At 54.2% G+C, this 24,031-nt stretch overlaps 4 protein-coding genes and 1 long non-coding RNA gene across 11 annotated transcripts in view; 3 read left to right on the top strand and 2 right to left on the bottom strand.

The window, feature by feature from the left end:
- The first annotated feature begins 287 nt into the window (after nucleotides 1-287).
- Nucleotides 288-3,563, top strand: GALT (galactose-1-phosphate uridylyltransferase). Of its 4 annotated transcripts, none has more exons than XM_010975854.3 (11): nucleotides 288-421; nucleotides 722-891; nucleotides 1,073-1,148; nucleotides 1,239-1,287; nucleotides 1,413-1,542; nucleotides 1,694-1,750; nucleotides 1,906-2,028; nucleotides 2,312-2,444; nucleotides 2,559-2,642; nucleotides 2,965-3,119; nucleotides 3,392-3,563. In XM_010975854.3, exons 1-11 carry the CDS (start codon nucleotides 340-342, stop codon nucleotides 3,470-3,472), a joined length of 1,140 nt encoding a protein of 379 aa, XP_010974156.2. In that variant the 5' UTR covers nucleotides 288-339; the 3' UTR covers nucleotides 3,473-3,563. The 4 variants fall into 4 exon arrangements, with proteins under 4 accessions (XP_010974156.2, XP_031303016.1, XP_031303014.1 ...); XM_031447156.2 differs by having other exon boundaries at nucleotides 288-503; XM_031447154.2 differs by lacking the exon at nucleotides 1,694-1,750.
- Nucleotides 3,564-5,162: 1,599 nt separating this feature from the next.
- IL11RA (interleukin 11 receptor subunit alpha) lies at nucleotides 5,163-13,879 on the top strand. 3 transcript variants are annotated; one of them, XM_031447159.2, is made up of 13 exons: nucleotides 5,163-5,254; nucleotides 8,275-8,374; nucleotides 8,666-8,726; nucleotides 9,482-9,651; nucleotides 9,787-9,901; nucleotides 10,049-10,081; nucleotides 10,167-10,333; nucleotides 11,029-11,192; nucleotides 11,971-12,112; nucleotides 12,429-12,548; nucleotides 12,668-12,764; nucleotides 13,015-13,097; nucleotides 13,463-13,879. In XM_031447159.2, exons 2-13 carry the CDS (start codon nucleotides 8,275-8,277, stop codon nucleotides 13,477-13,479), a joined length of 1,269 nt encoding a protein of 422 aa, XP_031303019.1. In that variant the 5' UTR covers nucleotides 5,163-5,254; the 3' UTR covers nucleotides 13,480-13,879. The 3 variants fall into 3 exon arrangements, with proteins under 3 accessions (XP_031303019.1, XP_010974157.2, XP_064346199.1); XM_010975855.3 differs by lacking the exon at nucleotides 5,163-5,254 and adding an exon at nucleotides 6,995-7,071; XM_064490129.1 differs by lacking the exons at nucleotides 5,163-5,254; nucleotides 8,666-8,726 and having other exon boundaries at nucleotides 7,653-8,374.
- An 86-nt stretch (nucleotides 13,880-13,965) lies between these two features.
- Nucleotides 13,966-14,833, bottom strand: CCL27 (C-C motif chemokine ligand 27). Its single transcript, XM_010975858.3, has 3 exons — nucleotides 14,578-14,833; nucleotides 14,303-14,435; nucleotides 13,966-14,139 (listed from the first exon to the last, which is right to left on the bottom strand). Exons 1-3 carry the CDS (start codon nucleotides 14,645-14,647, stop codon nucleotides 13,992-13,994), a joined length of 351 nt encoding a protein of 116 aa, XP_010974160.2. The 5' UTR covers nucleotides 14,648-14,833; the 3' UTR covers nucleotides 13,966-13,991.
- A 2,640-nt stretch (nucleotides 14,834-17,473) lies between these two features.
- LOC116151800 (uncharacterized) lies at nucleotides 17,474-18,540 on the bottom strand. 2 transcript variants are annotated; one of them, XM_064490128.1, is made up of 4 exons: nucleotides 18,497-18,540; nucleotides 18,065-18,132; nucleotides 17,760-17,819; nucleotides 17,474-17,636 (listed from the first exon to the last, which is right to left on the bottom strand). In XM_064490128.1, the coding sequence occupies exons 2-4, from the start codon at nucleotides 18,109-18,111 to the stop codon at nucleotides 17,480-17,482; spliced, it is 264 nt and encodes an 87-aa protein (XP_064346198.1). In that variant the 5' UTR covers nucleotides 18,112-18,132; nucleotides 18,497-18,540; the 3' UTR covers nucleotides 17,474-17,479. The 2 variants fall into 2 exon arrangements, with proteins under 2 accessions (XP_064346198.1, XP_031303206.1); XM_031447346.2 differs by having other exon boundaries at nucleotides 18,428-18,501.
- The window catches only part of LOC116151801 (uncharacterized), a 134,800-nt gene continuing 128,840 nt past the window's right edge, over nucleotides 18,072-24,031 (top strand). The window contains exons 1-2 of the long non-coding RNA XR_010382584.1: nucleotides 18,072-19,578; nucleotides 19,849-20,007. This is a non-coding gene — a long non-coding RNA (uncharacterized LOC116151801). The remainder of the gene's footprint in view (nucleotides 19,579-19,848; nucleotides 20,008-24,031) is intronic.

Genomic DNA, 24,031 nt, shown 5'->3' with positions numbered 1-24,031 from the left:
AGCAAATATTTGCTGAATGAATGACCAAATGAATAATTTAATGCAGCAAAGAAATCTTGTAAGCGTCCTGGAGCGGAAGCATCTGCAGTAAGGAGCTTTTACAGGGGGTCTTCCAGGGTAGTGGCTTTAGCCTTTGGCGGAATGGGATCTTCAAAGCAGCCCCCTGGAGCGGTCGGCGGTCCTGGGCCCCGCCCCCAGGTGGCCGGGCGGCCCCTCGGGCAGTCACGTGCAGGCGGCTGTCCAATCGGCGGGGCGGGGAGGGGCGGGGCTAGACAGACTAGGAGGTCCCAGCAAGCGAGCAGGCAGAAGTCCCAGACGATACCTTCCTGCAGTGGCATCATGTCGCGCAGCGGAGCGTGTCCAGAGGAGCGCCAGCAGGCGTCAGAGGCGGACGCCATGGACACAGCCTTCCGGGCGAGCGGTAACTGCAGGGCGGACGGGGCTCGCTGGGACGCGGAGCCGAGCCCTCCCCTTCCTTAGGAAGTTGTCGTCCCTACCGGCAGGTCGGCGCGCCCACCCGGCCGGGTTCGCGAGGCGAAAGGGCACGCTGGTGTTGGAGCTGCAGGCTTATTGGTGCTGGGAACGCCTAAGCCTGGGCTTTTAGTTTCTGAGCAGGATGGGGCCAAATGGGTGCCTCCGAGCTTGGGCCTGCTTGTGGGTGAGACCCAAGGTAGAAGGGGGCGGAGAGCTTTGTTGACTGATCTTGACTCTCTGCCCTCAGAGCATCAGCATATCCGCTACAACCCGCTACAAGATGAGTGGGTGCTGGTGTCAGCTCATCGCATGAAGCGGCCCTGGCAGGGGCAAGTAGAGCCCCCGCTTTTGAATACAGTACCTCGCCACGATCCCCACAACCCTCTGTGTCCGGGGGCCACACGAGCCAACGGAGAGGTAAGTCTTGAGACCCTACATCTACAGGCTGGTCTGCGGGGAGTGGACCTCCTTCTGGGTCATAACACACCAAGTCTTTTTGACTCCAGAGTAGGCTTCCCCCACCGCTTGTAACCTTGAAGCCCACTAGATGACTGCTGGTAGGGGCCAGCAAATGCTTCCAGTCCATCCTTGTCAGTAGGTGAATCCCCACTATGATGGCACCTTCCTTTTTGATAACGACTTCCCAGCTCTGCAACCTGATGCTCCTAGTCCAGGTAACCTGGCTCTTGCTGCTGTTGGGGGGAAGGGAGGCTGGACCTTATTGGGGGGTGTCTGTTGCAGAGAGTGATACCCCTTTATCTCAGGACCCAGTGATCATCCACTTTTCCAAGCAGAAGCTGCTCGAGGAGTTTGGTAACTATGAATTTCCATTCTTCCATCCTTCATCCTGGGGCCTGGACTGACCACTGGGGTTGGGCCCTGCCCCTAGCACAGCGAGCCCTATGTCTCTTGTCATCTCTCCCTCCTTCCCCACCTAGTAAGGTCATGTGCTTCCACCCCTGGTCGGATGTGACACTGCCACTCATGTCAGTCCCCGAGATCCGCGCTGTCATTGATGCGTGGGCCTCAGTCACAGAGGAGCTGGGTGCCCAGTACCCTTGGGTGCAGGTCTGTGAGGTCGCCCCCCCCCCCCCGGGGGCAGGGAGGGGGTGGTGCAGTTCAGTTCGGGGAAGTGGCATTTTTATTTCCACCAGGTGTAGTTGGGAGGGGTTGACTTGGTGTCTTTTCGGCTACAAAGCTCCCTACCCCTATCTCATAGATCTTTGAAAACAAAGGTGCCATGATGGGCTGTTCTAACCCCCACCCCCACTGCCAGGTAAGTGTGGTTAGGGCTTTAGTGGATTTCAACCAGCACTTGAAACTGGAACAGGGGCGGGAAACTGGAATAAGGGAAGCGACAGAGGAAGTATGCTAGTGATGTGGAGGCATGGGGATGAAGGATCTGCCTGCTCTTCTCCTGCCCCTTGACAGGTGTGGGCCAGCAGTTTCCTGCCAGATGTTGCCCAGCGTGAGGAGCGATCTCAGCGAGCCTATCAGAGTCAGCATGGAGAGCCCCTGTTGATGGAGTACGGCCACCAGGAGCTGCTCAGAAAGGTGGGCGAAAGCCAGGCCGTGTGTCCCCAAGAAGCCCCTGACCTCACCCCAAAAAGGAGAGTTGTGTGAAGGAGAGAGGTAGAAGGGATGTAGCAGAGAGAGTTGCTTGGAGGACATAGCTATAAGGCAAAGGAAAGATGATGGTGGCTTAGACTAGGGTGGTAGTGGTGGAGGTGGTGAGGAGCCATCAATTTCTGGGTACATTTTTCCTTTTGCTTCTCTGGCCTATTTGCTGGCCCCCTCACACCCACCTTGATGACTTCATCTCCTTTGGTCTGCCTAGGAACGTCTGGTCCTAACCAGTGAGCACTGGTTAGTTCTGGTCCCCTTCTGGGCAGTATGGCCCTTCCAGACACTACTGCTGCCCCGTCGGCATGTGCGGAGGCTGCCTGAGCTGACCCCCACTGAGCGTGATGGTGAGTCTCCCATCTGGTACCTTGGGGCCCAGCTTTGGATGGGGATGACTGCTCTGGTGAGATCTGAACCTGCTCAGTCTGATCCCCAGACTGAGAGTCAGGCTCTGATTCCAGATCTAGCCTCCATCATGAAGAAGCTCTTGACTAAGTATGACAACCTATTTGAGACATCCTTTCCCTACTCCATGGGCTGGCACGGTGAGGCTTTTTGAGCATTGCATATATATCCCCAACACCATTTCTGGGCTCCTGGGGCCCAGCCCAGTGGACTGCAACTCCCTGCAGGCCTTGGAACACTTGCTGAGGGAAGTGTTCAGAGCAGGGATGCTGGGAATGTGGGTGGAGAAGGGAACTTGGTAACACTATGTCTCCCAGTGTGTTTTCCAATGCCTTGTCTCCTCTCTGGCAGGGAATGCTGGGAGATGTAGTTTTCAGTTACCTAGTGCAGTTTAAGGGTAAGAGCTAGGCCAAAGAACTAAGAAAGGACCCTCTCTAACCAGCTCTGCCTTCTTCCTGTCAGGAGCACCCACAGGATCAGAGGCTGGAGCCAACTGGGACCACTGGCAGCTACATGCTCACTATTACCCTCCCCTCCTGCGCTCTGCCACAGTCCGGAAATTCATGGTTGGCTATGAAATGCTTGCCCAGGCCCAGAGGGACCTCACCCCTGAGCAGGTCAGGACTTGGAGTCCCCTAGGTCCTTGAGTCCCCTTTTCTCTCCTGTTTCCTCAAGGGATTCCCAACAATCATGACCCCGAGAACACCGATAATCTGGACATTCTGAGTGACTTGGGAGCTGCTCAACTCCTTCATCCTTGGGTCATTCCTGCAGTTCTTATCACCAGCCTCCCGGCCCCACACGCCCTCCCCCAGTGTCTCTTCAGAACTCCATACCACGATTCTGGGCAGCCCTTACCCTCCCTGATTATCCCCCTTTCCCCTTTCAGGCTGCAGAGAGACTAAGGGCACTGCCTGAAGTTCATTACTGCCTGGGGCAGAAGGACAGGGAGACAGCAGCCATCGCCTGACCACGCTGACCACAGGGCCTTCTGCCTGAGGGAACCAGGGCCTAGGGTTTGGGCAGATGTGGGATAAATAAAACTGCTTCTCAAACTTTAATCACATATCCTAACGCCAAAGGAGTGTGAACTCTGATCCTTGGGGGCCTGGGGTTGAAGGCTGAAGGCACAGCTCCGGCCACAACTTTTCTTTGCCTACAGATGTGCAAAAACTTAAGGATACAACCTCTCCCCACCACTGCTCGCCCCAAGTCTCTGAACAAAATTAATACTCAGTGTCATTTCTGGCCTATAGATACTCTTACTTCTAGAGTAACAAAGATACCAGTTCAAAACTGCTTTAGAATCCTTTGTTCTTGTCTGTCACTGAGGCTTTGGGAGGGCCAGTGCCCCCTTTACAGCCATCCCTAGGGTGTCAGCTCACCCAAGCCTGGGACTGAGGGTTTGGTGGGGAGTGAGTGAGCAGGATCCTAGTCCCAGTGGTCAGTGGCCAGACACTGGGCTGCTGGCCAGAATCCTGGCTTTGTGAGCGGCTGCACCTTGGCTCTGCTCCAGCCCACAGGGGCTGAAGGGGCGGGTAGGGAACGTGTACGTGGCTTTGTGTCCTTGGCTTTTCCAGACTCCCACGTGCAGCATGCATGCACAGGCTCTACACACCTCTGTTGCCCCTGTACCCCATTGTTGCACAGGGCTGAAGATGGCTTTGGGAGGGGAAGGGCTGCCAGAGTTAGAAGCCTCAGGGCCTAGAAGGAGGGCATGATTTTTGGAGTAACCCTGGGTCACCTCCCCTCTGGACCTGTTTCCTTGGCAAGGATGTGTAACTGTGTGAGAATAAGCCATACAGCCCAGGAAACATGATGTCACCTAAGGTCTTCCAAACTTTCAGGTCAGGTCGGGGGCTTGTGAGCAATGCATAGACAACCAGAGTGCTTTTCGTCTCCATTCTTCTCAAAGGAATTGAGTCTCTGGGAGGGGAAATCATGCAAGGCTGGAGAGTGATGACTTGACCCAGGAAAAGCTTGGCTGCCTGCTTTCTAGTCCAGGATTCTTCCTTGAGACACTGTAGGGGACGGTTCAGGACTTGGAGTGTTGCCCTGGTCGGGAAGATGCTCAGACAAACGTGCACATTTCCCTTGAGCCCCCATTGACTGGGGAGTGGACAAGAAGTTTCTTAAGAGAGTGAGACACCACCCCCCCCGCCCCGATCCTACATCTTTGATTTGGCTGCATGTTGGAATCATTTGGGGAATTTTAAACAATACTGATTTAATTGGAATGTGGCTTGGCAGTTTTAAAACCACAATGTCCAGGGAAGTTTAAGAATCACTGCCTCACACCAGTCCGTCCACCTCTTTCCCTATCTTATCTGGAGTCAGGGGCACCTTCAGCTTCTCCAGTCACCTGCCCAGTGGCTCCTGAGCCACCGACCTTAAGGCTTTGCAGACAGCTGGGAGGGGGAGGGGCCCGAGGGCTTCTGGTCCTGCAGTCCCAGGAGGCGAGGCCTGCAGGCCAGGACCCAGGAATCCGGCTCCAGACTCGGTCCCCAGGCAGCCTCCTCGGTCCCGGACGGGACAGGAAGTGTCCGGCCGAGGTGGGGGTGGCGGTGATTGGCAGTCGGAGTCTCCAATGGGCCGAGACCCCCCCTATTTCACCCCTCTCCTTCCATTGGTGCCTGGGCGGAGCCGCCCCCACGGCGGGGCCCCAGGGCGGGAGGGAGTAGCGGCCGGGGCAGAGGGCGAGGGCGAGGGCGAGGGCGAGGGCGGAGGGCGCTGGCGGCGGCGGCCGCGGAAGGTGAGGCCTGATGGGGCCGCGGGTGCGCAGGCGGGAGCCTTGCCAGCAGAGGGCGGGGCGGGTGGTGTGGGATTTGAAGGGCCCGGAGTGGCGGGCGCGCTGTCAGTGTGAGTGTGTGTGAGACCGGCAGACTGTGTGTGACGATGTCAGTGTGTGAGACGCCGCAACAGTGTCACTTGGTGCAACCCTCAGCTAACGTGACTGCGGGTGTCACTGTGCATGTGGCTGAGTCTGCATGTGGCTGGGCCAGTGTGGGATGCTGTGCGCGTCTGTCATTGTGCAGTTTGGGGGCAGAGACTGGGTCGTGTGCTCGTGTGTGTGTGAGAGGGCCTGCGACCACATCAGAGAATGTGTCTTGAGAAGGTCTCGGTGGGGTTTGAGATTGTGTCTGCCAGCGTGAGAGTGGGTGGCTGGGTGGTGTGTGTCAGTGTGCGACTTCAGCAGTGGCAGAGTAAGAATGAGACTTGCACTCTGCGTGTGTCCTGTGTCCTGTTAGACTGTGGAGGAGTGGGTATGCATTTTGGGGACTGACTTCTGTAGCCAGTGGGACTGACCTTTCTACTCAGTGGCCAGCATAGACAGACCCATCCCCAACACACTTGGCTTCCCCTCCTTTCTGTGTTGGAGAATCCTTGTCACTGGTCCACTGCTCCTTATTTTGTTTCCCTGTCTGCCTCAGTTTCTTATATGTCTTTTTCTCTCCTTACTACTGCCTTCCTAGAGTTGACACTCTCTGTGTCTCTTCACACTTTTGTCTCCCCAGGTATCTCGGTGTATCTGCTTTTAAGTCCTGCCTCTCGAGTTCTCTGCATCTCTGTCTCTCTCTCCCTGTACCTCCAGTGTCCGACTCCCCTGTTCACCTTTGTCTCTTTGGCTATCTGGGGGCCTGGACCTGCGATGTGGGGTATCTGCTATGCTAAGTGCTCCCTGCAAGAGGGGGCTTAAACTATGAAGAGGAGTTGGTTTTAGGGAATGCTGTGACCCCATTCCAGGGGCAGAGTGCTAAGTGTGTGTGTGTGACTGTGCAAGGAAGAGTAAGATGTGTGGCTCTGTGTATGTGTCCAGGCATGTGTAAATGTTAAGTGTCTTGAGTCTGAGTGAGAATGTCTGAGTGTATCAGTGTAACTGTGAGTGACTGTATCTGAGAGCGTGTGTCTGAGGGTAAGTGTGGGTCTTGTGTATCTGGCACCAAGGGACCAAAGGCATTTCCTGGTGTTGGGGCCTAAAGAGTAGAGGGGGAGGTGAGAAATGGCTGTAACGTCAAGGGGAGGGGGAACTGGACTCTTTGGCTTTTCTTTATATCCCCCAACATGGGGCCTCTCTTCCCCTTAAAACACAGCCAGCTGTGCCCTAAGGAAATATTTGCTGGAGAGTGAAAAGAGTAGGAACACAAGTATGTGTCTGATTTTTCATTTGATTGTGTCCACGTGTGTTCAGGGAGTGTTTTTGTTGACTGTGCCTAATGGGTCCACATGTGAATGTGCCTGTGTGAAAACACAGGGAATCTCACTGTCAGGGACATAAGCAGCCCTCCTTTCCCTCTTGCTGTGCCTGGCTGTGCCTGTGGCTTCCTTTCCAGACTTGGGGGGAGGCCTCTTCCCTTCCCAGGGCCTTGGGTGGGAGGGGGTGGGAGGGGAGGAGGGGGAGGGGGCCTGGCTAGGGGCGGCTGAGCAACAGGGCCCAGAGGGGCGGGGGCAGGGAAGGGGAAGGAGGGGACAGTTCTGGGGTCCCAGAACTGAGTGGAGCTGAGACGGGTGCTGAAGCTGGTGGGAGGAAGTCCTGGAGGCCATGGACACACAGCCACTGGGATCACCGAGGTAGGGTGGGGCTGAGCGGGGTAAATATGGCTGGGTGAGCCACGAGACACACTCAGACAGACACACAGACATGTGGAGGCCCCTGCTCAGCTCTGATGGGGAAGGGTCTGTGCTCGCCCTCTTCTGGAGCCCTCGCCCGGGGCCCTCTCCCCATCTGCCTCTTCTCTTGTCCTCATTCCCACTTCCCCACTGCCTTCTTCCTCCTGCTTTCCCACATCCAGATGCCTCTCTTCTAGCACCCCTCCACCCCCAATGTACACATGGTTGGTTACCCTTTCAGCCTTTCTAACACCCTGCTGCCCCAGCCCAGCCCCAGACTCATTGAGCCCCCACAGCCTTCCAGTCTTGATCTCTGATCAGCTCTTTGTCCTGTGGCCCCCACCCTAGGCCCCTGTTCTTGCAGGCTCCCAGCTTCTCTCAGCCTCCTCTCCCCTCCCCGCCACCCTGTCTCCATCTGCTGGCTCCTCGCCCGCCCCCAGCCTCTGGCAGCAGCCAGGGCATCTGGATCTGCTTAACTCTGCAGCCTCAGCCTGCACCCTAGCCCCATCCAGCCTCACAGGCTTGAGACCAACAAGATTCCAGACTCAGGCCCAGATGAGTGGCCCAAGTAGCCAGAGCAAGGAGCCAGACCCAGGCAAGAAGAGGCCTGGCAGCCAGAGTGGGGCTCGGCCTCATGGTGGGAGTAGGGGGTTGGCGCAGACCCACCATGACAGTCCCCACCCCAGGTGATGAGGACGGCCTCAGGTCAGTCAGAGGCAACGACTAGCCTTGGGCCAGGTGAGGATGGACACCGGAATTCCCAACAGCTGGACTGGAGTAGTTAATGGGAGTGACTGAGCCATTGCCAGCACTTGGTGCCAGAGGTGGGCGCCAAGGGTGGTGCGGGGGGTGGTGCTGGCACAGTCTGTCGCCTCCGGCTTTTGTTCTGGGCCCTAAGCCCATGACTGAGAAGGAGGGTGTGTGTGTGTGTGCGTGTGCGCACGCGCATGCGCCCCCAAGCGCACACGCATGCATGCATGCTCACAGCCCTGGTGTACGGTGGAAAGGGGACCTTGTGTCAGATCCCCCAATCATTTCTAATACCCTTACCACTCCTGGAAGCTGTTTTCCTCCTAGAAAGCCCCAGTTTGGAAGAGGAGGAGGCAGGCTTTAGCCTCCCATCTTGGGGATGGGGGATCACTGACCTTGCCTCTCTCCCCACAGATGAGCAGCAGCTGCTCAGGGCTGAGCAGGGTCCTGGTGGCCGTGGCTACAGCCCTGGTGTCTGCCTCTTCTCCCTGCCCCCAGGCCTGGGGCCCCCCAGGTGAGAAGAATCTTGCTCGATGAACCAGCTCTGACTTGTGACTTGCCACCATCACAGGGCCCCTTCTCCTGTCTAACCCGTGATCCCCCCAACTGCTGACATCCAACCTGGCAACATCCCCTCTCTGCCCTGCCCTCTGACCTTTGTCTCAAGATGATAACATGATGCTTTGACCCCATGACCCCACTCAGGTCTTAAAAGTCCACCCCTTACCCTGTCACTCTCACAAAGTATAGGGTAGGGTGGGAGAGAGGGAAAGGAAGCACCTATGCTCAGAAGTGCCCTCCACAGGGGTCCAATATGGGCAGCCTGGCAGGTCCATGACGCTGTGTTGCCCTGGAGTGACTGCGGGGTAAGTGCTCCACTGGCCTGTTGGGCTGACAGGACCTTTCCATGACCCTTCCATGACCCTTTCTTGACCCTGCCCAGTCCTCACAGCCCTCCTGTCCTTACCCCCTGTATCTGTAATCCTCACCTCTCTCTCTGTCCTAACCCTCAAACCATCCTTATTGAACAGAACATTCAATCAATATGTACTGAGTACCTGCTAAGTGCCTGGTCTCTTCTAGGCCTTGGGATACAGCAGTGCACAGGCCGGGCAGGATGCCTGCCTGCACAGAGCTTCCATCCTAGTAGGGCGGACAGACAATAAGCAAATAAGAATCTTGCCAGGTAGTAATACCTCCAGGGCAGAAAACCCAAAGAGAGTGATGTGGAAGAGGATAACTGAGTGAATACTTTTTATCGGTAATCAGGGAAGGCCTCACTGAGGAGGTGACATTGAAGCTGATTTCTGAAGGTTGGAGTATAAGCAAGCATTTGTGACAGAGAGAACAGTTAGTACAAAGCCCTGACGTGGGAGTGAGCCCCACACTCTTGAACAGCAAGGAGCCCAACCTGACTGGAGTGCAGCGGGGGAGGGGGAGAGAGGGAGGTGACAAAGAAGAAAAGGAAAGCAAGGGCTGGATCACCAGGGCTTCGTAAGCCAGCAAGAGGAGTTTGGGCTTTACTTGTGGGCACAGTGAGAAGCCGGTGGAGAGCTGTGGCATGATCTGACTTACACTTTAAATCTTCTTTCTATCCATTGTCATCTCATCTCACCCCCAGGGCCCCCGTGTCCTGGTTTCGGGACGGGGAGACAAGGCTGCTCCAGGGACCCGACTCTGGGCTAGGGCACGAACTGGTCCTGGCCCGGGCAGAAAGCACTGACGAGGGCACCTATATCTGCCGGACCCTGGATGGTGCACTTGGGGGCATGGTGACCCTACAGCTGGGCTGTGAGTTGGGGAGGGAGTGTTGGGTGGCAGTGATGAGTCATGGGGTTCCTGAGGGAATCTAGGTCCCGAGTAAGCCCTCTGGGATGGGGAGGACCTGGGGACTTCTCAGTCTCCAGCTGCACCCTCTGCCTCTAGACCCCCCAGCCCGCCCTGTTGTCTCCTGCCAAGCAGCTGACTATGAAAACTTCTCCTGCACTTGGAGTCCCAGCCAGGTTAGCGGTTTACCCACCCGCTACCTCACCTCCTACAGGTGTGTGCATGATCGAGTATGTGTGCCCATATGTTCGGGTAGCAAACTGTGGGTATGGGAGGCAGGTTGGGAGGTCCTGAGGAAGGCCTGAGAGGGAGGGACGACCCTTCTTTCCTTCCTGACCTCAGATGTCCCTCTCCCTGCCAGAAAGAAGACAGTGCCAGGAGCTGATGGCCAAAGGTAGGACATGAGGGAGAGGCTGGGGGCTCTAGCTGGATCCCCCAGTGAGCATTATCAAAGCTCAAGACCACATCCTCCCTCCTAGGATGAGCTCATCCACAGGGCCCTGGCCATGCCCACAGGACCCTCCAGGGGCTGCTCGCTGTGTAGTCCATGGGGCAGAGTTCTGGAGCCAGTACCGGATCAATGTGACTGAAGTGAACCCCCTGGGGGCCAGCACACGCCTGCTGGATGTGAGCTTACAGAGTATCTGTGAGTATCCACCCACTCCTAGAGCTCTCCCCATGTGCCTACCACAGAGACCACAAATGGACCCCAGTGTACAGGTACCCCTTCCTAATACAGAACCCTTCTCCTCTGAGCTCCCAGATAGTTCTCTCCCGACATAGACCCATTTCAGCACACAGATGACCCTCATGGAGACTAAGAAGACAAAGAGATCAGAGCCCAGGAGGCAAGGCTGTGTCAGCCTCTAGAAGCTGCTGCCACTACCTTTTTCCCTACAAGTCCTTCCTGGCTGCCTGGCCCCAGCGCTGCATCTTTGCTTCTCAGCCCCTTGCTGAAGACAGTCCTATCTCATGTCCTCCCTGCCCAGTGCCTCTCTTGCTGGTCTCTCCTTCCTCTTGATTTGTGTGTGGAAGGGGGGGTCACTAAAACTCTGGCTGGAATTTGGGCCAACTCATCTTCCTTGGGTGGAAAGCAGAATCACTCTTTAATTCACCCAACAAACATTTCAAAAATCCGCCCTGAGATCTCAGCTTACTTTATAATGGGGATGACAGATAGGTCCTGAGCCTAGTGGATGATCAAGCTTAAGATTTACCTAACCTCCTTGGAAGTGCCTCCCCTCGTATACCTTTAGGCACACACCCATCTTCCCTTGGGAGGTGGTGGGAAAGGATGAGTACCTGTCTTGTGCCCTGACTTTGTGTCTCCACTGCCCTCAGTGCGCCCTGACCCACCCCAGGGTTTGCGGGTTGAGTCAGTACCTGGCTATCCTCGCCGCCTGCGTGCCAGCTGGATGTACCCTGCCTCCTGGCCCCGCCAGCCCCATTTCCTGCTCAAGTTCCGGCTGCAGTACCGTCCAGCGCAGCATCCAGCCTGGTCCATGGTGAGTGTGTCCCATATGGTCCCGTTTCTAGTTTTATGTTTCCAGGTGTTCTGCATGACCAGCTCTGGCAGATCACTGAAGTCCTGTGGCCTCCTCTACAGAGTCTTCTCCATGGGCTAGGCTTTGTGCTGGCTGCTAGGGTTTTAGCAGGGACCGCCAAGCCAAGCCTCTGCCCTACGGGGCTATAACTCTGATGTCAGCCTATCTGTGGGAAAACAGCAGTGACTTTTTAAAAATAATTTTTCCAGGAAAAGGAGTGCCTTTCACCCGGAAGCACATCTTCATACAAACACTCCAATGTGGAAAGAGGTGAATTCCTACCTCTGGAGATGGCAAAGATTGGCTAGCATCAGGTCTGAGGAGCTGCTGCCTCAGATAATAACCAATATTTCTTGAACACTGTCTGCCTGCCAGGCACTGTGCTACACATTTTACATGTATTATCTCGTTTAGGTGTATTCACCTCTATTTTACAAATGAAGAAACTGAGGCACAGAGAGAGGCCCAAGGCCACCCAGTAAATGGTACAGCAAAGATTTGAACCCAGGCAGCCTGACATCACAGCCTGTCTATATAACCACTATGCACTTTTGTCTTCTGAACACTGGGTATAGACCTGACACACCCAGCCACCCTTCGTGAGGCCCAGATGGCTGCATCAGGCTGGCAGGGATAGGACTGGGAGGAAGGGGTGATCTTTGCAGACTGGGGCCAGGAGTCAGGTAGGCTCGGTGCTTATAACCTGGATAACGCGCGGGTGAACCATCTTCACTCCCAGGTGGAGCCGGCTGGATTGGAGGAGGTGATCACGGACGCCGTGGCTGGGCTGCCCCATGCCGTGAGGGTCAGTGCCCGGGACTTTTTGGATGCTGGCACCTGGAGCGCCTGGAGCCCCGAGGCCTGGGGGACTCCGAGCACGGGTGAGAGACCGAGCCTAGGGAAAGAGCCAAGGCCCCGCCACACAGCACCTATCAGCCGAACTGCGGGCACTGGCGGCCACGTGGCACACGCCCCACCCACGCAGGCCAGCAATTGCGGCCGCAGGCTTCAGCTGCGGTTGCCGGCAGCCCCGCCCTAGTTTACACCCCGCCCCTCAGCCTCCACCCCTGCTGCGTCCCCAGAAGGGGCACTGCCCTTTCAAGCCCCGCCCCCTATGCGCCCCAGTGTCCAACCCTGGCCCTGGCCTCCCCTCCTATCCCGCGTGGACAAGTCTCTTAAGGTCTCGTCTCCCTTCAGGGCCCCTACCGAAAGAGATACCAGTTGGCGGCCAGCAGCTTGCGCAGCCAGAGGAAGAACTTCAGGCGGACAGCCCCGCTCCCCCAAGGCCGTCCCTCCTACCAGACCCGCGGCCACTTGGTGAGCTTGGGCAGATGGGCACAGGTGGTAGAGGATGGGAAAAACTCCAGAGAGAAGGGGATACCGAGTTTGGTCAGGCAGGCTTGCTCTCACAGCTGGCATGTGACCCTCCCCCTCAGACCACAGAGACCCCTTGGAGCAGGTGGCTGTGCTGGCATCTTTGGGAATCTTCTCTTTCCTGGGACTGGTAGCTGGGGCCCTGGCACTGGGGCTCTGGTAAGTGACCCTCCTCAGCCTCTGATCCCACACAGATGCTCTGATACCCACAGTCCACACCCATTCCCACCCCTCATGACTTCCCACTGAAAGTGTCTGATTCTGGAGCCATTCCTCCTCTCTCCCTCTCCCGCCCCTATACTTCATGATTCTCACCCATTCCTCTCTTGACCCTTTACTAATAAACCTATTTGGAGAAGACTGAGATGCCCCACATTGTCAGGGAGACAGCTTCCTTTTTGTGCTCCAGGCTGAGGCTGAGACCAGAAGGGAAGGATGGACCCCGAAAGCCTGGGTTCTTGGCCCCGATGATTCCAGTGGATAAGCTTCCAGGTGAGTATGACCTCCAGGAGGTTTGGACTTGGAGATGTGTGCCCTCATTTTCAGTGTCTAGATTAAAAGTCAGATACCTTAGTCATCATAAGGGTTTTGAGAATCAGAGTTGGGTCTCCTTATTCTTATGAAGTCTGGCCTCATGGTTTCATTCTTGAGTCCCTGGGCTCAGAGTTGGGTTTCTTTCATCTCTTACAGGATACTGGGTCTCCTTCCTCATTTTCAGGGTGTTAGGCTCAAAGCCGGAATGCATCCTTATTCTTGGGGTGTCTGGATCAGAGCTGGGTCCCCTCCCTTATTCTCAGGGTGTTTGGGACAAGATCCAATCCTGCTGTCTCCCTTGATTTTCCCCCTTCTTCTTCTAGGAGTCCCAAACCTGTAGAGGACCCTGAAGGGCTTCAGCTGATTCCACCTATAACTCTGTCTTGCTGGTATAGATGGAAGGAAAGGTGGAACCAGGCAGGACAGTAGATCCCTGTGGAGGCGGGATCTCAGCTGGAAGTTCTATTTGGAGCCCATTTCTATGAGACTCTGTGTTCCAAACTTACCAGCTGAAAGGTACCTGGACCTCTGACTTCATCCCAGAGCTGGAGGTGCACCTGAGGAATGTGTGTAGATGTGTATGTTTGTGTCCATGTGTGCCAAGTGTATGTGAGGCAGGGAACATGTGTTCTCTGCATGTATATATATATAGGTACCTGGGGAGTGTGTGTGGGTCCTTGGCTCTTGGCCTTGCCCCTGGCAAGGGTTGCGAAGGTGTGAATAAAGAGAATGAGGAGGTTCTTCTGTTTATTGACATGTCTCCCAGCTCCAGATTCAGGACTCACGGGAGAGCGCACAGAACTTGGAGACCACAGTCAAAGACTACTGTCCAATGATACTTTATTATTTTGGCTATTGGGGGCCCTGGCCCATTTTCCCTGCCAGCCCCAAAGTCAGGTTGGGCAGAATCCCCTGGAGTGTCCTCCCTTGGCGCTCAAACCACCGAACCAGGCTGTGGTTCTGGGGGTGGATGCAGACGCTGCGTCGAGACAGGTGAAGCCTGGGAAAGGAAAGGTGCAAAGCCATAGTCGTAACTTACAGATGAGGTTAAGGCCCAGGGGTTAGAGGCCAAGGCCAGATGAAAGCCTGAGTTGGCATCAGAATTAGCAGTTGGGGCTGAGGTCAGAGTTAGGGGTCAAATCAGGGGCAGGGTCAAAGCTCACACAAAGGCCTGGAGGTGACAGTCCCCATCAGCTTCCTGCAGTTCCACTCGGACGACCTTCCTCAGTAGCTTGCTTGAGAGTGGCTGTCGGTAGAGCTGAGTACAGCATGTAGTGCTGGGTGGCAGTAGCAATACTAGGGGACAACGGGACCACGTGTCCAGAGGGCTTCTGACCCAAAACTTCTCCATCAGACAGCTGGAGGCTGGGCTTCCTGGGTCCCTGTCCCTCCATCCCATTCACCGAGACCCAGGCCTTTTAGACCCTCAGGCACTCACCCGCTTCAGGGTCTGGGCTCAGGAGCAACAGTAGCAGCAGGAGGCTGCTGGCAGGTGAGGGCCCCTTCATGATGCTCAGCTTGGATGCTTCCTTCTCTCTCCTCCTCCTTCCCTACCTTTTATCTGGGTGCTTTTTCCTGGGGCACCAGGTGAGTCAGAGGCAGGTTAAGATGTATTGCTCAACCTGTGACAGTCCTGGGCCCTGGTTACCACAGACCCCCTCCTCTCTTAGGACTGCCATTTCCCATGGGCTCCTAAGTCCTGGGCAGAGAGACTAGGGAGAGGGGCTGTACATGTGGGGACTGATGGTACAGTAACTGAGTAAGGGCAGCCAGGGATCCTCAGGGGCATCCAGTGATGGACATTCTCACTCATGTACCCATAGTTACACATTCACAGTCACACTGCTATCACTCGATCAGCCTCACATGGTCAGACTACCACAGACAGAATCATACAGCCCCAGTTACACTCAGTCTCACTCCCACACAGTTGTGTCAGTCATTGAACCATACAGTCATATTAGCACACCCAAATCTGATGGAGGAGTTGTGGGTGGGGTGGGAGCAGAGGGTAGGCCAGCACCAACTTGCCTTTATTTTCCCCTCCCCACTTCCTGCCCTAGCCTGCATGCCTTATCAGAAGAAATTGATGGGAATGGGTCCCTTAGGGCCCTTCTGGCTGAGGAGGAGTCTCACCTGGGCCAGTCACATTCAGCGTGAGAAGCTGGGAGAAAGCCCTTTTTGGTGGTATGGGGTGACTTGAGGGTACTGAGGTGGGGGTTGCTCTCCCCAGAAAGATGAGATATGAAGGATGGGGTGGATAAGGAGGGCAGATGAGGTATGGTAAAATGTCTCTGGTGCCAAGTTGCTGCTGTCAAACAAGTAAAAAACACTTACCTTCCTGTTTTTGGCTAGTCCTGTCCCAGACATGCCAGCCTCTTGCCAGCAGAGGCCTGGGGTTTCCAGACTCAGTCCCTGGCTTACTGAGACATCAGACTCAAGAGCTCAATTACCTCTCCTTTGTTCTATTCAAATTCCAGTTTCTTTCCACTTTGGGCCTGGAAGAATATCTCCTCCCAGCCCAACAACTACACCCTCTACATTCCATCCTCTTGGTAAAGCCCCAACCTCCTATTTCGTTCCTGTCCCTTCTTTTCTAATCCCATATCCAGCCCTCACTCCCTCTTCCCCTCAGCCCCCAATGCAAAATGATTCCTCCTCTCTCTCCTCCTGTCCTTTCCAGGAAGCTGGGAACAGCCTAGGGTGGGGGCAATCTGCCAAGTTTAGTGCTCCTGGCACCTTGAAGAATTTCCCACACCTGGGCTGGGGATTTCAACCCTCCTGTCCCGCTCTGCATTTGAAACATAAACTGAGTCATAGCCCAATAATCCAGTCCCTATCTAATTGTTGCAAGGGTGCCTTCTGCAATCTTCTGTTCGGTGACCAGCTATCCTCTAAGGGGGCAGGCCTACTCTTGGGGTAGGGACCCACAACTTCCCTGGGCATCTTTCTGCTGCAGGGCTGCTGCAACAATCAGGAGGGACCATCAGCTCCGAGAGTAGGGACTAGTCCCCTTCCCAGGCTGAAGGACTCGAGCTTCTCCTCCCCTTCCTGTCCAGGGTGAGGCTGGAAGTTCCTTCCCTGGAGTTAGTCTTGTGGATACTCAGGTATTTTGAGTATTCTAGGAATTCTGAGGTGTAGGCCCAAGGCTGGACAGGATACTCCACTTTTGTCAGGGTTCTTGATGTAGACATCATGAGGAAATGCCTCAAGAGCCTGGGTTCATTCTTGAAGGTGGCCACAACCCAGAGGTCACTCATCTTGAACTTCTAGTACCAAAGGCCTTAGGGTCTCTCTCTCACCCTCCAGACTGGCATGTGCCCCAGAGCTTGGGTGCAGCCACTGAGGTACCATCATCTTGTCACAAATCTTCATTGGCTAACTGTCTGTTTGTCACACACTTTGTAGTCCTTCCTAGACCAGTCGGTCCAGAGGCCTGGGAAGGCAAGGAACAAATTCTTCCACGTATGCACCCATCTCTCCCCTTTGGCTTCTCCGAAGATAGGGCCGAGTCCTCTTCCCAGCTACAACCTGCTCCTGCTCCAGGCTGAAAGTTAGCTTTGCCCCCACCCACAACTTGGGCTGTCTCTTTAGTTCTCTGGTGCCCTGTCTAGTGCTGGGACCAGTCCCTAACTGAAAGCAGGCCCACTAGGAGTCCCTGACCCTTCAGCACTTCAGGAGCTAGTGGGTCTCAGGCCAACTGGGAGCCCAGACAGAAAGGGGAGGCAGGGAGCAGTGGCCCTTGGGTTCTCCTAGGGAGGCAGAGCTTGGTGGGCTGATGCCAAGTATCTTTAAGCTTGGGATCAGACTGGAGGAGCCGGAAGCTGGCGTATTAACTGTAGGAAAGACCTCCAGCAATCCTAAGTCATTCCCCTATGGCAGGCTGTTGGAGGCAGCTTCTAGGAATTTTCCCCTCCTCTCACAGACTACTACTTCCTACAACTCTGGGTTTAAACTATCTTAGATCTACTCCCAGGTGATTCTTCAGACACCTGGCAACATACTATCTAGGAGGAAGGTGGTAGCAGAGAGCTGGGGTTGTGGGAACCTTATGGATGTGGGAATAAGGTTGGAAGACCAGGCCAGGACTATTCAATTCCCTTCATATAGGCCACTCACAGTGATGGGTGTGTGTGTGGTGGTGGAAGGCAGTCACTGATAGTAAGGAAGGCCTGACTCAGATGAGGGGTCCTTAGGAATAATGGGGACCAGGACATGGACAGGCACCCTATCAGGGAGAGAGGCCCTGTCAATAAGGAAACAGCCAGCATGGAAGGGGGCGTGGGGCCCAAATGGTGGCAGCGGCGGCAGAGTCAGGAGGGCGGCACGGTGGGTTCGGTTTAAATCTTTAATGCACCGGCTGGCTGGGCAGTGGCAGTGGGGGTGCGGCGGGGGAGGCCGCGACCAGAGCGCTGGGGAGCAGGGCCCAGGCCGCTAGACAGACAGCTCATCAGGCCCCGCAGAGGCTCCAGCTTCTGCTCCCGAGGGTGCGCCGAGCTGTGGGGCGACCCGACACTGGCATGAGCCAGGGCGAGGGCTCCCGGCTCCCCCCCGATCCGTTCTCCGGGACTGAGACTCGTCCATGCCCCGGGCGCGTCCGCGGTACCGCAGCCCCCTCACCTCCGCTCCCTCCGCCACATGCGCAGCCAAGGGAAAAAGTAGAAGCAGCCCCAGTAGATCCTGCAAAGAGACGGCAGAGCCGAGCGGGGCGGGGCGGGGCTGACCCCACAGACTCCGCCCCTTGGGCGCCTCGCCCCTCTCGTGGGAGGCTCCGCCCCGCCCCTTAGAGGCGGTTCCCTACAGCCCCCGCCCCTAAGAGGCCCCACCCCTCCCGCTTCTCCCTCCCCCAGAGAACTCGTGCCCTCCCCCCATTCCCCACCCCCCGCGGCTAGGTTCCTCCTCCGCAGAACCCCGCCTCCACTCACTCCTCTTCCGCCTCCAGCGCCACCTCGTATCTCCTCAATCCCGACATGTCCTGGGTTCCGAACGTGTCCTGGGGAGCGGCATGATTGGATCAAGGATTCCCCAACCCCAGGTCCCTTTCTGTCATTCTCGGGACCCGACTGACTTGTTCTCGGGTAATATGAGACAGGTGCCCCCGGGAAGACTCAATTGCCACATCAGGACAGGGTGGGATTGAAGATTTGGGAGGCATCAGACGTTAAGGGATTGGGCAGTCGGTCAGCTTGGGGGCATGGGGTATTTAGGGAATTAGGGTCAACGGCTTGGAGGTCATGGGGCTGGGATATTTGGGGGCCCGGGTGAGGATTTTCGGGGGCTGGGGTCACCTGGAGGGGGGCTGAGGGGTCGGCGCAGCCTAAACTCCCGCCCTCCCTGGCTCCACCCCGGAAACAGACCGCTACGTTACGTCACAGGGACACCGTCGCGCACTAGGGGTGGGGCTTACGTATTACCCGGAAGGGGCGGATCCAGGACATTTCTTCTGAGGAGGCGGAGTCCAAATGTCACTCCAGGAGGTGGAGCCAAGAGTCTATCACTAAAGGGGCGGAGTCGGGGCTTACTACTAAGATGCGGGGCACGGAACCCTCTTTAGTAAGGATGAAGTGAGATTTTGGAGCTCCACCCTGGGTGACTGAGACCTCAGTACTAGGCAGCAAGAAAAGAGCTTTGGGACGTAGTCCACTACTATTTTCCCAATCCCCTCTCCTTAGTTTCTACTCTTGACAGTTTTCTTTGTCTGCCCCATTCTACTGGGCAGAGGAGGAACAGGGCTCTGGAGAGGGCTCAGTCTAGACAGGCCAGACTATGAAATACTTGTTGGCTGAGTGGCCCTGGCCAAGTCATTTAATGGCCAGAAGATCACAGCTTTTCCTCTCTGAGCTGAGGCCTACCTTCCTGTGATTTTTGTTCCTATAGTCATTAACTAGTCAAATATTTATTAAGTGTCTACTATGTGCCAGACAACATGCTGCGCATATGGCAGTAAAGAAGACAAGCACAGCTTCTGCCCTCAGAGAGCTTATCATCTGGATTGTAGAGGGTGAAATCAAAAGAGACAATAAAATCACTATGATAAACGCAGCTGACTGGCTGGGAGCAGTAGAGGGTGCTGCAATAAAGCCAGGAAAGAGTGATTAAGCCAGTGTGGGAGGTTGGAAATAGCTGCCCTAGTTGGACTGCGGAGTGGGGAAGGGAGCCTTGTGGCTGGATGGAAGGCAGAGAATGACCAGAAGTAACTGAAATTAAAGTTCCCCCAGGCTGAAGTGTGGAGAATGTATACACCTATCCTCTCCCCCATTCCACCCTCTTTCTCCCTTTCATGCCTGCCTTCCCCTGCCTGGGCTACATACAGACAGGTGACAGACAGATCCGTGGATGCCAGTTGGAAGCACTGCAGTCTGGGCATGGAGAAGCTGTGCCACACTCACCCTCGCTCACGCTCACACTCACAGTAACACTCCTGCCCTGCCCCAGCCAGGTCAGTTCTGGGGCAGGGAAACTGGAGGTCTGGTCTTCCCTTTCTGATCCTTGGCTGTATGACATGTCAATGATTCACATTCCTTCGCTGGGACACAGGGCTCCCTCTGGGGAGCTAACTGCCTTAGCACTTGCCCTGGGGGAGGAAGGAGAGGCAGATCTTGGCCTGGGATCTTGGGCAGGGGCTTGGAGGGAGGAGGCAGGGCTGGGGAGGGCTGAGCTGGCCTTGGCAGAGCTCCTTTGTAGTCTCTGGATGATGTGGTCCACGCAGGACTGGTTTGGGGGTGCAGCATGGTGAACCTAGAGTTGGAGCAAATGGACTTTGGAACCCAGCTTCCCGGCAGTCCTCGGTGTGAAGGGAAGAAGTTGAGGACCACATCTGGGAAACTTTCAGGGGCCTCCTTGTGAGAAGGGGCTCAGCAAGAAGAAGGTAAGTGAGATGGTGAGCAGAGGCCTGCATAATATTTATTTTTAGAGGAGGTACTGGGGATTGAACTCAGGACCTTGTGCATGCCAAGGCATGCACTCTACCACTTGAGCTATACCCTCCCTCCTAGGCCTGCATAATAGAGAAGGTGATTGGATGGGGAGGAGCCTGGTCACTCTACACCCCACTCACAGGACAGCAGTAACCTGCAGCTGTCCTTGAGTAAGAGATAGGAACAAAAAGTCACCAAAAATGTTCCCAAGAATTGCATGTGGTTCACCAAGAGACAGAGTCCTCAGAGTTGTTGGCATCACTCAGACATGGGGGGATGGGGGTGGGTGTTTAGGGTTGGAGGGACCATAAGGTGGGAAGGCCACAGCGCTGGTTGGAATTCGGGACATTTGTATCCAGGGCCATCACTTTAGTGTTCCTCTCTCACCTACCCACATGCACTGTCCTCTTCTTCCTCTGGAAACCCAGGCTAGAGGGAACAGAGCTTCTTGAGAGAAGGGCAGCCAGAGGCCCCAAAGCCCATCTAGGCACCGACACTTCTAAGAACACCTGGGGCCCAGGCACATCTGTATCACAGAGGTCCACACGGAGGACACAGGCACACCCACACCACACAAGCCTATGTGTAGACTACATAGGGATACACGCAATGTACAGGTGCACCCCCAGTTCTCAAGGACACAGAGTCACAAGGGCACACCCATTTGGCACATTTACCTCAGTGTTGTTCTGAACTCATGGTCTCCATCACAGGCTCCCTGAGACCTCGCTGATTCCTGTTGTGCCTCTCCCCTTACCAAGAAATGAGTACCCTGAGAGAGGAGCAGGGCTGTGCCGGTGGCTGTGGAGGGCTGACAGAGGTGGACAAATGGTAGATTCTCTGGAAGCAGCAAGTGTGTAGGTTGCAGGAGTCCAGCTTGTGTGTCACCTGTGTGACTGTGTGAGGCTGGATGGGAGAGTGAGCAGAATAGTGATGGTGAGGGAGTCCTTGCAAGACCTTGAGGGTCCTGTGAGCCTGTGTGTGGTGTGTGGGTGTGTGTGTGCCTATGTGAGCCTGTGGCTGTCTTTTGTTGATGCCTCCCCAAAGCTTTTGTTTTCTCTATCCTGAAATGTCTTCCCTTCTGTTGTGTAATAAAGAATTTGGTCCCTGTCCTTTGTCCCTGCTCCTGAGAGGGAGATTCTAAATCTTTGAAATTTCCCAAGTGATACAAGTGTCTTTGTTATTTATGAGCCCCTTGGGTCACACCTGAGTTTATACTAAGAGATGAGATGACTTGGGTGGGGGCTGGTCAGTGGAAAGACGAAACGTATCAGTGCAGAACTGGGGCTTTGAGCCAGCCTGACTGGGGACTTTGAGTCCAGTCGTATCACCAACAATTGAGTCATGCCTATGTGTGAGATCTCAGTAAAAACCATGGACACCAAAGCTCACAGAACTTACTGGTTGGTGAACACACTGACATACTGGGAGCTTAACGTGCCCTATGGTTCTCCATGGGGAGAGAGTGTCGGAGCTCTGTATCTGAGACCCTCCCAGACTTTGCCCCGTGTGTCTCTTCATTTGGCTGTTCCTGATTTATATCTTTTATAAAAAACTAGTTGTGAGTATAGCACTTCTGAGTTCTGTGAGTCATTCTAGTGAACTGTTGAACCTGAGAGGGGTTTGAGGACCTCCTGGACTTGTAGCTAGTTAGTCAGAAATGTAGGTGGCCTGGGGACCCCACCTGTGGCAGACGTCTCAAGTGGAGGCAGGTTGGTTGGGACTGTGCCCTTAAACCTGTGGAGTCTAACACTAGCTCTGGGTGGTTAGTGTCTGAAATGAATGGCCATATGTGAGTTGGGAGCAGGATACATTTCCACTGGTTACACGCCCCGCTGTCTCCATCTATCTAGGAGAAACTTTTTTCCCTTTCATAACTCCTCAGTAGCCTCCCTGTCCCCATTTCCCACTTCTGTCTTTAGCTCCGACAACCTCAGCACTCAACACCTTGGACAAAGGAAGGGGGTTGCATTGTTACCCTCAGGGGAAGGTTTGCAGTGTTGTCCCCTTGAAGGCATTTGAACATCAATTTTAAGGCTGGAGGTCAGAGCTTGGTTCAGGATTAGAGGTCGGATTAAGAAGGGCCTCCCTCCTTTGTAGGTTCCTCCTGACTCCCACCTCTTCTCTGAGGTCCTGAAATGACTAGAGTGGGAAAGATGGGACCCAGCTGGTCCCCCAGGTTCCCTGAGGACAGTCACAAGAAGCAGGGTAAGGCTGGAGAAGGTCTCCCAGGTCTCCCTAGACCCATCGCAATGCCTGCACACCCATCATCTGAGACCTACTCCTTGTATGGACAAGCAGGGCTAAAGGGAAGGTTCTTTGGAAGTAGGTCCAGCTCCCATATCTTCCATCTCAGGACTCTAGGGCTTCACCCTCCTGGCCCAGCCAGTTCTGCGTGGAGTCAATGGCTACCCCATTGATTTATTTTCCTATGCCCCAAGCTGAGTCAGAGAAGTAGCATGGGGGGAACCTGGCCTAGAACACCCCCTTCTACAATGCCTTCCCTGTCCTGGGAAATGAGAGGGGATTTCTGAGGAGAGGAGCTGGTCAGCTTACAGAGATGCAAGGAAACTAGAGATAAGGGAGAGGAGCAGGTGCTTTCCCCACCTAATGAGAGGGACCCAAGAGGCAGAGACCAGAGGAGACCTCTCAGGAGACAATAATTGTGGGGTGCTATTCTGTTTCCCATTCCCAGCCCTAGAGCATATGATGTCACAAGCTTAACTGGACCCATTTTTGTCTACCTCATCTCTTTCCATCATCCATGCACTCATCCATTTATCCATCCATCCATCAATTGATGGGTCCATCCATCCATGTGTCCATATGCCTACCCATCATTGTCTCTCCATCAGTCCATTCTTCATTCTTTCATCTATCTTTTCACATCTTTATGTATTCATCTGTATGCTTAACCATTACCCATCTATTAATGCATCCATTCATCTATTTATCAGTTATGGTAATAATTAACATTTGTTGATTCTTAAGTGCCAGGTACCATGCTAAATGCTTTAAATTCATTGTCTTATGACAAATCTATGAAGCAGAGCGCTGTGAGCTCTGTTTTTGTTCATGTAGATGCTTTTCTATACTCCTTTTTATGGTGCCTTTAGGGAATTTCTCTCCCACTTCATGTGGTCTTGGTGGGTCTAGCAGCCACAGTGCTCTGATCCATCTGCCCCATTCCGTGGCCACTGTAATATATGGAAGAACTGAGTATGTGTCCTAAGCATTGTTCAAAGCTTTTCCTGAGATTTGGTGTTAGGAGAAAGAGGGCTTCTGCTTTAGATCACTCACTATAAAAATTTAGACTTGAGACTTCCAGTGGCCATATTTTCTGCTGCTAGAAGGTCGCCTGTCTATAACAGGAATGAGGCCCCCCACAAAAAAGAATTAGAAGGAAGTCAAGTTAAAATATGGAGATAACATCACTTGAATCCAACCAGGGCTGAAGTAGACTAAATCTTAATGAATCTAATTATGTGATATGACAAACTTAACTTTTTGCTTAAGCTCCTTTAAGTAGGTTTTTTGTCATTTGCAAAAGAAAGAGCCCTGGATAATGATTATTGTATTATTATCCCCATTTTACAGATGAGGAACTTAAGACCCAGAAAGATTAATTTACCCAATGTTTCACAGCTTATAAATGGCAGAACATTGGTACATATTTGGAATAAAACTGACGTCTGTCCATCTATTTATACATCTATCTATCCACCCCATTTATTTATTTTATTTTATTTATATATATATTTTAAATTTATTTAATATTTTGGTGGGGTCATTAGGTCTATTTATTTATTTATTATTAGTTTTTTCTTTAAATGGGGGTGCTGGGAATTGAACCCAGGACCTCATGCATGCTAAGCATGCACTCTACTACTTGAGTTATACCCTCCCCACAATTTGCTTATTTTTCTGACCATCTTTCAATGCTAATACACCAAAGGCAATAAGACTTGCCAGCTC

This window comes from Camelus dromedarius, chromosome 10 (assembly GCF_036321535.1).
Source record: "Camelus dromedarius isolate mCamDro1 chromosome 10, mCamDro1.pat, whole genome shotgun sequence".
NCBI classification, from domain to species: Eukaryota; Metazoa; Chordata; class Mammalia; order Artiodactyla; family Camelidae; genus Camelus; species Camelus dromedarius.
This window is presented reverse-complemented; position numbering and strand designations above follow the sequence as displayed.

Bases quoted from the DNA above. Each gene is read 5' to 3' on its own strand.
- GALT (XM_010975854.3), top strand. From the start codon at position 340: ATGTCGCGCAGCGGAGCGTGTCCAGAGGAGCGCCAGCAGGCGTCAGAG. The intron at 422-721 runs GTAACTGCAGGG...CTCTGCCCTCAG, and splicing joins CACAGCCTTCCGGGCGAGCG to AGCATCAGCATATCCGCTAC. The intron at 1,543-1,693 runs GTCTGTGAGGTC...CCTATCTCATAG, and splicing joins CCCAGTACCCTTGGGTGCAG to ATCTTTGAAAACAAAGGTGC.
- IL11RA (XM_064490129.1), top strand. From the start codon at position 8,058: ATGCGCCCCCAAGCGCACACGCATGCATGCATGCTCACAGCCCTGGTG. The intron at 9,902-10,048 runs GTGTGTGCATGA...TCTCCCTGCCAG, and splicing joins CGCTACCTCACCTCCTACAG to AAAGAAGACAGTGCCAGGAG. The intron at 12,113-12,428 runs GTGAGAGACCGA...GTCTCCCTTCAG, and splicing joins CTGGGGGACTCCGAGCACGG to GGCCCCTACCGAAAGAGATA.
- CCL27 (XM_010975858.3), bottom strand. From the start codon at position 14,647: ATGAAGGGGCCCTCACCTGCCAGCAGCCTCCTGCTGCTACTGTTGCTC. The intron at 14,436-14,577 runs GTGAGTGCCTGA...GTTGTCCCCTAG, and splicing joins GAGCCCAGACCCTGAAGCGG to TATTGCTACTGCCACCCAGC. The intron at 14,140-14,302 runs GTGAGCTTTGAC...TTCCTTTCCCAG, and splicing joins TGTCACCTCCAGGCCTTTGT to GCTTCACCTGTCTCGACGCA.
- LOC116151800 (XM_064490128.1), bottom strand. From the start codon at position 18,111: ATGTCGGGATTGAGGAGATACGAGGTGGCGCTGGAGGCGGAAGAGGA. The intron at 17,820-18,064 runs GTGAGTGGAGGC...GTCTCTTTGCAG, and splicing joins GCGCTGGAGGCGGAAGAGGA to GATCTACTGGGGCTGCTTCT. The intron at 17,637-17,759 runs GTGAGGGGGCTG...GTCGCCCCACAG, and splicing joins ATGTGGCGGAGGGAGCGGAG to CTCGGCGCACCCTCGGGAGC.